Source organism: Hippopotamus amphibius, chromosome 17 (assembly GCF_030028045.1).
Source record: "Hippopotamus amphibius kiboko isolate mHipAmp2 chromosome 17, mHipAmp2.hap2, whole genome shotgun sequence".
Lineage (NCBI taxonomy): Eukaryota > Metazoa > Chordata > Mammalia > Artiodactyla > Hippopotamidae > Hippopotamus > Hippopotamus amphibius.
This window is the reverse complement of record NC_080202.1, coordinates 967352-976820: the sequence shown is the minus strand read 5'-3', so window position 1 is coordinate 976820 and position 9469 is coordinate 967352. Positions and strand designations below refer to the sequence as shown.

At 62.6% G+C, this 9469-nt stretch overlaps 1 protein-coding gene across 18 annotated transcripts in view; it reads left to right on the top strand.

Moving 5' to 3' along the window:
* The first annotated feature begins 2834 nt into the window (after positions 1-2834).
* Positions 2835-9469, top strand: part of TOM1L2 (target of myb1 like 2 membrane trafficking protein) — a 74131-nt gene continuing 67496 nt past the window's right edge. For 17 of the 18 annotated variants that reach the window (XR_009049926.1, XR_009049925.1, XM_057714590.1 and 14 more), the window contains exon 1: positions 2835-2935. Coding sequence is in view for 15 of the 18 variants with exons in the window: in XM_057714590.1 (XP_057570573.1) it covers positions 2884-2935 (52 nt within the window). In the remaining 3 variants the exon portion in view is untranslated. The remainder of the gene's footprint in view (positions 2936-9469) is intronic. The other variant, XM_057714593.1, reaches the window with a different exon arrangement.

Here is a 9469-nt window from a genome sequence, read left to right as displayed (position 1 = left end):
CGCCTTGGCCCCTGCCTCCCACAGCCCGGCCCCCCTGCCCCGCTGGCCCCTGAGGCTGGGCAGCCCTGCACTCCGCGCGGCTGCGGAGACGCTATTGTCGGGCAGACGCAGGCGGGTCTGGCAATCCTGCACCTGGGCTCAGAGACCGCCACTGCCTGGCTGCCCCCTCCCCGCCCTTCAGTGCAGCTTATACAAATGTGCATCTTCTGTTTCTGGAGCGTCCGCGACCCATGGTCCCAGGGCCTTTAACTTCCACGGGTCCTTTCCTCCTGCCCCCAGAGGGGGCACAGCCGCCCCCACCCCAGCCCCACCTGTACCCCCCACCGCTTCTGCTCCGGTGCCGTCCCGCCTCCCATTCCCGCCAACCTCTCCACGCTGGCTCCATCTCCTGAGGCTGATGGATTCAACCTCCGGAGACATTTCCAGTCCTCTGTGTCTCTCCGTCTCCCCGTTCTTGTGAAACAATGTTTTCTAAGATTGCCCGTAACGTGACATCGACGTGTCTTTGGGGAAATTTTAACGTGCTGTATTTGGCAGGTGTGACCTGGAAGTGTTTGTGCCTTTTTTTTTTTTTTATGAAAAGTGCTGTACTTTGGGAAGTGATTCTTAACTCTGATTTCAAAACTTGGGCTGACTTCTTGTCCGTCCCACCCACCAGGGCCTGGCCCCTGTGACGGGTCAAGCCCGCTTTCAGTCAGGCCCGACAGTCACCGAGCGAGGTGGAGTGGATGTATCTGTTGAGCACAGGAGGGCAGGATTTGCATGCTTTGGCGACCAACGTCGCCTTCCAAGCCTTCGACCTCCCACCTGTGAGAGATGGGCAGCTCTTCCCTCCTACACTCGCTTAAGATCGTTTGTTCAGTCCACATCCGTGTAGTGAATAGCCGCTACACGCTGTGCGTGCAACTGACCTCCCTCCGCTTCAGACCCGAGTCAGACAATCACACACACCTTTGATTACAAACCGTGACAAGTCTGTCGGTGTGGGGAACTGTGACAGGGCACATGTGGGGGCCGGGGGACAGCAGGAACAAAGGAAGAGGGGTCTGCGTGGTGAGGGCCCCGAGGCGGGGCAGCAGGAGGCAGGTCCCACTGCGGCTGAGGCTGGAGAGGCCTGCGGCACTGCTGCTATTATCCTGGGACCCCGGGGAAGCTCCTGGGGCTTACTAAGGGCAGTGACGTGACCAGACTTTAATTTTAGGGAGCTCATCCTGGCTTGCAGTACTGAGAACGGCAAGAGTCGTGGGGCGAGAGGTGACGGGGGGGAGGCAAGATGTGGATGTGAGAGACATCCAGGGACTTAGTTTATGTGAGGGACAGATTCCCTGCAGTGTTCAGGGAAGAGAAGGGAAGCAGGTTAGACAGCTCAGGTAGCATGGCCACGCTGACGCGTCTAGCACGGCAGAGGCAGGAGGACAGGCCTCCGGGGGCGTTTTCTTAAGCACCGTGCCCAGGCGCGCTGTGGATCCCGGTCACAGTTCACACGGCTTCTCACAGCTGTTCCGGGTGGGGGCCCAAACCCCAACACCCCGCCCCACGAGGGTTTCATCAGTAATCCACCTCCCAGCCGGGGCTGCTGTTGGCTTGCCTGACAGCCGCGTCCTGGTGGGCAGGGAAAGCAGCGAGAGCCTTACACCTCTTCACAGAGAACCCGATCCTGAATTGTCCTGTGAAAGGAGAACCTGGGATCAACTGGACCCGGAAAATACAGCCCCTGTCGGCCGTGAATTCATGAGCGAAAACCCGCCCTTTACTGAGAGCTCACTCTGCCCTAGAGCAGGTGCGTGATCAAATGACGGGTCCGCTCCCGGAGCCATTCCAGAAGGAAGCCCTAATGCCCTGATTTCCCAGACAGGGAAACTGAGGTCCGGGAAGGGAGCTGCTGACAAGGGGCAGACGTGGACTCGGGCATCCACACTCCAAGGCGAAACCCTTCACCAAGAGGAAGGCTGGGTCTAACTGAGAGGAACAGGTTCCTAGCAGTTGAGAGGTCGGACAGGGGGTCAGTGATGCCCTCCCGAAGCGGCATCGGTGGGCCGGGTACCTCTCGCTGGCCCGGAGGCCCAGGGTGAGACCTCAAAGGTCTCTTTGGGGTCTGCGCGGGGCGGAAACGCTTCCTCAGCTTCTCTCCCCACGAGGCCTGAAGGCCTGGACCGGCGTGCGGCCCGGGGGGCTGCCAGGGGGCCTGCGCGCTCTCCCCCAGGTGAGGGCGGCCGCCGGGCTCCTCGGGGAAAAGCTCAAGTCCTCCCGCAGCCTCTTGGGCCCGGGCTCTCAGCGTCTCTGACACCTTCCGCCGCCGGGTCCCCGTCGCTGAGCCCGGTTGCTAGGGGAATCAAGTGCCGCACTCCGTTGCTAGGGGGAAGTCGCGGAGTAGACATCCCGGGTGAAAGTTGACGGCCACGTGATCACATTTCTGGGCGGGGATAGCCCCCCAGCACCAACCAGCCGTGGAGAAAACAAATGCTTGTCCAATCAGCACTTCGTGTGGGCGGGGACCTTCCTAGCCCCGCTCCTTCCCTGCCCCTACCTGAGTGACTGACTCGAATCTTGCCCAATAACAGTAAGGACTCACTCGATTGACCAATACATAAGTGAATCAAAATACGCAGACTCTGGTTGGGAGGCGGGCCAGGGGAGGTGACGGAATTCCTGTGCCCTAGCTCGCCGCCCCGCCCAATCGGACACCGCCGGTGGGCGGGACCTGGCGGAGGGAGGTGTGGCGGCCAATCGGAAGAGGGCAGGGCAGTCGTCTCCCAATAGGGGCCTGCGGGGCGGGGCCAGGGGCGGGCACGGGCGTTCCCGGGGGTGGGGCGCGGGCGAGCGTCCGTCAGGCGGCGAGCGCGGCGGGGGACGCGGAGAGCCGGCTGGGGACGCGCGCCCAAGATGGAGTTCCTGCTGGGGAACCCGTTCAGCACGCCGGTGGGGCAGTGCCTCGGTAAGGCCCCCGCGGCGGCGCCCCGGGGCCCGGGCGGTGCCCCGCGCGTCCCTGCGCGGCGGGGCCCAGCCCTCAGCCCCCGCCCGGCCGCCGGGCCCCCGCGGGCGCCAGCCTCGGGCCCGCCCGGCGGAGCCGCCCTCGGCGGGGAGCGGGAGGCAGGGCGCGCCCCTGGGGACGCCGGCGGCGCCGGGGCGGGGGCGGCCCGCGAGCGCAGCCCCGGCCGGGGAGCCCTGTGCCGTCCCGTCGGTCGGAGGCGGGGTGCTGAGGCCGCGGCGCTGCGGCCGTCGGTGGCGGAGGGCGGGCGGGCCGGAGGGGCCCGAGGCGCGGCGGAGGGACCCCGGCGGGCCCGCCCCGGGGAGCGTGCTTCCTGAAGCGGCAGCCCGCGCGGCTGGGGACGGTCGGGAACATCGCTCGGCTTCTCTTAAAGCCGGCTGCCCCCCGGGGGCGGAAGGACCGGCGGGACGGCCCTCGCAGCAGGGACCGCCGGAGCCTTCCGGGGCCCGGCGGGATTGGGCCGCGGTGAGCTGTGGGGCTGCTGCTTCGTCTGTCACCCTTTCAGCCTGCAGCGGGGGCTGTGCGGCCGTCGAGGCCGCCCCCGTCGGCCGCCCGGCGTGTGGGAGCCTGTCTGGTCCCTGCGGCGCAGGGTCTCGGATGAGGGGTGACGGCCACCGGCCCCGCAGAGCCCTTTCCCAGCCCTCTTGAGGTTCCCGCCCCTTTCTTCTCCCTCGGGGGCTCTTCCACGGCACCCGTGCTCCAGAAACTCGCTTCTCAGTTGGGTGTTGCATTCCAGGCGGCTCTGGGAGGCAGCCCGTGAACTTGAGGGGGACGCCTTTTGGTTTTTCTTTTCCGTCGCCTTTGCAGCGGGAGGCTCTGCCACTGCCTATGAAATGCCGCCGAGGGGTGTAAGGGAAAGGGGGCTTTAAATACGCAGACGAGAGGGAGGTGCGGATACCGAGCAGCCGGCGGGAGCCTGGCGCTGCTCCGGGGAAGCCTGAGCGGAGCTCCGCGTTGCCCAGCTGCGCCGGGGGGCCGCGGTTTGCGTGGGGGCGGGGAGGCGGATGCGCCCCGACCCGGAGAGGCCGTGTGGGACCCCGCGCCCATCTGGGGACAGGCCCCCGTCCGCCGTCCGTCGACGAGACCCTTGACCGCGGAGAGGGTGGAGCGCCGCCGCCGTCGCCCGTTAGCCAGCAGGCAGGGCCTCGGGCATCCATCCCACAGCTCCGCTGCGCTCGCTGGTTCGAGGCCGGAGTGCGGTCCTGACGCGTCTTCTGCGCGGTGGCGGCGGAGCGTGGGGGCGGCTCTCCCCGCACCCGCCTGGTCAGCGTCTCTTCGCAGGGCGGGGGGCGGGGGCGGGGCGCGGAGATGAGGCGGCGGCCGCCGCAGAGCCCGCGGGCACCGCGCACAGCCGCCGGGCGCAGCGCTCGTGGCCCTTCCCGCGCGGAGCCGGGGCGCCCGCGGCCCCGCTGGGCAGAGGGAGCGGGGCCTGATAGCTGTTCTGCTGCTCAGGGCGGGGTGGGGGCAGCAGGGGAAACAGAGACGCGTGGGGCGGGGGTGGCGCAGAGAAGGCCCCGTGGGGGCTGCGTGCTGTCCGGAGGCCCTCGCACTCGGAGGAGCTGGCGCCTGGGCCGCGTCTTGGAGCCTGAGGGCCGTTGGCGAGGATGGGCGGGAACGGCCGGGGCAGAGAAGAGGCCGTGGGTGCCTGGGGACGGGTGGAGGAGGCGGGCAGGGCGTGCGGGCACCTCTCTGGCCCCCCGTGGAGCAGAGGTGGCTGCGGGGAACGGGGGCACGTCGGGTTTGGGCCGAGGATGGAGCGCTGTCCGGGGTGGGCGGCATCGAAGGCCACGTTCTTTGGCTGACTTCAACGGTTGGTCTCTCTGGACCGCGTTTTCCTCGCTCAGCGGCTGCTTGGGGCTGGTACCCAAATCATCCCAGCTGTCCAGTTCAGCAGGCGTTTTGATACAGGCCCCGGGATACGGATATTAAAGAGCTGCCCTGAGGGGCCTTCCGCAGCGGTACCGGTAACACACCCGCCAAGGTGTCCGGAGCCACAGAGCCTGGGGCTCACAGTCGGGGTCGGCAAAGCCACGATTTCCCTGCCTCGTGCCTGGCCTCACCCATGCTTCCCGGTGCTGTTTGCTGTTTGGCCAAACACGTGGTCTGCCCATCACGAGCTGCCGGCTAAGCCCCGTCAGACGTGGTGACCGTGCCTTGCCTGCATCCATGCGGCCCGGGGTCCTGGAAGGTGGTTCCCGAGTGGAGGGCACAGCTCAGAGCCAGGACGAGCCTCAGTGCGCGGGGCCGAGGAGTGTGGAGGGAGACAGAGCGCTTCCTCGTGCTGCCTGCTCCCCTCTTCTGAAGCAGGTTTCAAGTGGTCCTGTCCTAGTGCCATCACGTGTGGGGAGTCCCCGAGCCAGGCCCACGGCGCTCTGCAGGTGCGCACAGCGCTCTGTGTTGGCCAGAAAGCGTTTTCAGATCTTCCTTTTCCAAGAGTAAAGTTTGGACTCGCTTAGCTGAGAAGATGGGAGAGTAGTTAGTTAATTCTGACCAGAGCACTGTGGGGTGGGCGGGCGCAGGAGGACCAGCTCCTCTCTGCTGCAGGGTGTGTGCCCGTGGATGGGGTGGCGCAGGGTCGGAGCTGCTTCCTGGAGCTTCGTGTGTTCCGTGGCTGTCGCCTCTCTTACACACCACGCTAAACACTGAGCAGGACATTCAGCCTAGTAAGGGGGCTCAGACAGGGCCCTGAATCGGATAGGACAGAAGGTGTCGGCACGAGGTCAGACAGATGAGTGGAGCAGGGAGACGGAGGACAGAGGGGCTGCCTCCCGCAGCAGTAATGCTGGTCCCAGGCTGTGCCCCTCAGCGTTCAGTGCTGCAGCCCCGTGTGCCGGAGCCTGCAGGAGGTGCCCTGTGCCTCGTGCAGCCCTTTCTTTCTGTGTTGTAACAGCACTGTGAGCGAGGCGATGTTTTATCTCCACTTTGCAGACGGGGACCCCGAGGCAGTGAGGGGGTCACACGACCAGCAGCCAGGGAGCTGGAGTTGGAACCCAGCGTTCCGGCTCCAAGGCTGCTGCCCTGGGGGGCGGGGCGGGTGAGGAGGGACACCTCGGGGGCAGGAGGAACCCGGCACTCGGGGTGGGATGGTCTCACGTGGGAGAGGAGAGGAGGCTCGGAGGGCACTCTGAGCGAAGGCTGGGTGTGGAGGGGTGGGGTGTAACGCCAGCCTGGGGAGCAGTGGGAGGCCAGGTGGACAGGTGCCAGGCCTGGCTGATGAGGCTTCGAGTGTTGGCTGTGTGGTCTGGACTCTTTCGTTGGTGGCACTGGGGAGCCATGGATAACCTTAGGGAGGGGAGCGGCACAGCTGTGATTACAGGGGCAGGGAGATTTCCCCTCGGCAGCCGCCAAAGCCCCCCATGTGTGCAGGGCGGGGGTCCGACGAGGGAGTCCGCACGTGTGGCGCCAGTTCTCCAAGGCCCGGGGTCGGGGTCTCCCTGGGAGCCCCCAGCAGAGACGAGGGGCGCCGAGGCGGGTGGACAGAGCACGGGACGAGGTGTGGGGTTCTGAAGCATCTGCCCTTAACCGCCTGGACGCTACCCGTGCCCCTGCTCTCCACGCCAGGACGGGAGCCGAGAGGCTCGCTGGCCTTGGCCGAGGGCTGTCCTGCTTAGAGGGCGCGGCGGGGCTGTTAGCAGGCCCCATAGAACTGTGTTTTTAAGAAGCAGTTTAGACCCCTGTGGAGAGCTGGAAATATACACACAGACACGGGAGGAGTCACCGTCTTGGGCTTTCTTAGGAACTCTGTGAGACTCTTCTCCTTTCACAGAATAAGTGGAATGAGTAGAATGCTTGTGTATTTCACTCTCTGTTTGCTCAAGCCTTGAGACACAGCCTAGTGTCAGCTCTCTTAGCATATTTCTGTGTAATAGGCCTGCTTTCTGGGGGCGTGGATGTCAGGTGAGGAAGGAGGTATAAACACAGTGCCCAGAGGGACATTCATTAAGCATTGTTGCTCTTGACCTAGCAGGTAAGTCACTCAGAATGTTTAGGCTAACCTGCTAGTCTGAAAAGATAGAAATAAGGTTCAGACTTTTTTATGGTGACTCAGCTTGTTGTGGCCAGAAGAGGAGCCTGTTAAACACCAGCTTCGGACTCGGTGTCTGTTTCAGTGCTCCCTGCGACCCTCCTGACCTAGGAGAATCTCTGATCTTCTTCCAGTCCTCAAGCCTGCTGATCCTCAGCACTCGGCTGCTCCCCCAGGCACCCTTCCTAGAGCACCCCGTGTGCGGTGCGGTCTCTTCTCTGAACTCGCCGTGTGTGTTATCCGAGTCATTGACTCGGCTCTGCCCTCACCCTGCAGGGTTTGTGAAGATTCCCAGAGAGAGTGTGGGTCCCCAGCACAGCGCACGTGCTCTTGCTTCCTCCTGCCGAGCTGTTTCCTGTTGTTTGTCTTGCGTCCTGTCCTGTTTATTGCCTTATCTTCCTCAGGGCAGGATGCGTACCTTCTGTTTCCCCGCGACCGTCACAGCACGTGGTAGACTCTGCCCTGCGCAGTTACTCATGCCAGGGTTCCTTGCTGGCAATAGTATTATTTTTTAAGCATCTTTCAAAGCTAAAAATAATGGCTATCGTTTACTGGCCCTTCATGGCGTGCCAGGCGCCCTGCGAAGTGCTGTACACGTTATCTTGTTTAACCCTTTTTTCGTGGGAAACTCCATGAAGCCGGGGTGTCGTGTCCATTTTACAGATGAGGACCTGGAGGCTTAGAGGAGTTGAGCCGCTCGCCCAGGGCTGAGCCGTGCTCCATACCAGGGCTCGAGCTCCAGGCCTTTGCCTTGTTGCCTGGTGGACGGCAAACCTGGCCCGGCCCTGCCGACAGGAAGGGGCCTTCGTGGACCCGTCGTGAGGCCCAGAGCCTTCCGGGTGCCCTTCGCCCGCTTGTCCTCTTCTGCCATGGGCGCTTGTGTTTGGGGCTGGAGTCTGTCCCGTCTCTGCGTCTGCGTGTGGCTGCCCTCGTGTGGGGCCACCGACCAGACTCGGGGAGGGGCTCTGCTCTGTCACTCCTTACAGGCCCTTAAGAGGATCACTGAGGTACGCGGCAAAAGCGAGATGTGTCATTATGTTGCCGTATTTCCGTGAGGACACTTGTTTTTATTTGTACCTGTTTATTTACTTTTTAAAAATTGTAGAAAAACACACATGGCACAAAACTTACCATTCTGACCGTTTGACAGCGTTCAGTGACATTAAGTACGTTCACTTTGTTGTGCGACCATCACCACCATCCCTTTCCAGAACTTTCTCATCTTGCCAAACTGAAACTCTGTCCCCATCAAACACTCCTCCCCTCCCCGCAGCGTCCTCTCTGGGAGTTGGGCCACCCCAGGCACTGGCACGAGTGGAGTCAGGAGGGCCTGTCCTTCCGCGACCGGCTTGTTTCACTCAGCAGGATGTCTTCAAGACTCGCCCGTGTTGGAGCCGGTGTCAGAGTCTTCTTTCTTTCCAAGGCTGCGTGGCATCCCCTTGTACAGATAGATCACGTTTCGCCATCCGTTCGTCTGTCTTGCACACACGGGTTGCTCCCACCTTCGGGCTCTCGTGACACGTGGGTGTGCAGGTATCCCATGTTTGTGTTCCTGTCCCTGATCTCAGAGGTGGAATTGCTGGGTCGTGTGGTCGTCCTGCTTTCATTATTTTGAGGGGGACCCGCCATGCTCTTTTCCACAGCGGCTGCACATCTTACATCCCCACTAGTCGCATGGGATTCCCGTTTCTTCACGTTCTCACCAAAACTTGTCATTTATTTATTTGTTTATAGTAGCCGTCCTGGTGGATGGGGCGTGGTCTCTCGCTGTTGTCAGAGTTCATGTGCTGAGTGGGCATTTGTATATCTTTGGAGAAATGTCTACTCAGATCCTTTGCACATTTTTTAATCAGGTTGGTTTTGTTGTTGAGTTTTAGGAATTCTCTGTATTTTGGATATTAGTCTCTTATTAGATATTAGATTTTTCTTATTAGATATTAGATTTTCTCCTGGGGAGGAGAAAGCATTGCTTTTTCACTCTGCAGCGTGGGTCCTTCGGTGAAGCCTGGTGTGTCGTTGTTTCTCTTGTCGCCTGTGCCTTTGGTGTCCTGCCCTGATTCTCAGAAGAGTCTGACACGTGCCCTGGGGACAGGCAGGGTGATGCTGGAGGTGCCCGTCGGCCTGACTCCTCACCAGGTGCCGGTTGAGGGCCCCACAGGCAGCAGCCTCGCAAGGCAGGCACTGTCACTCGCGTCACGCGTGTCATTTGTGTCCGGTAGAGAAGGAGGCTGAGGCTCCATGGGCGGGTCCTTCCCGGAGGTCTGGGATGCCAAGTGGCAGAGCAGGGACTGCGCCAGGTCTGTGGGCTCCAGAGTCAGGCCTTCTCACGAAGGCAGCGTTGTCAGTGGAGTGAGAGATGCAACGTTGTCAGTGGAGGGAGGAGGGGGAGGAGGAGGAGGAGGAGCACACAGCCGGCAGGAGACGAGGCCCGGCTCGCTGGGAAGGCGGCGTTTGCT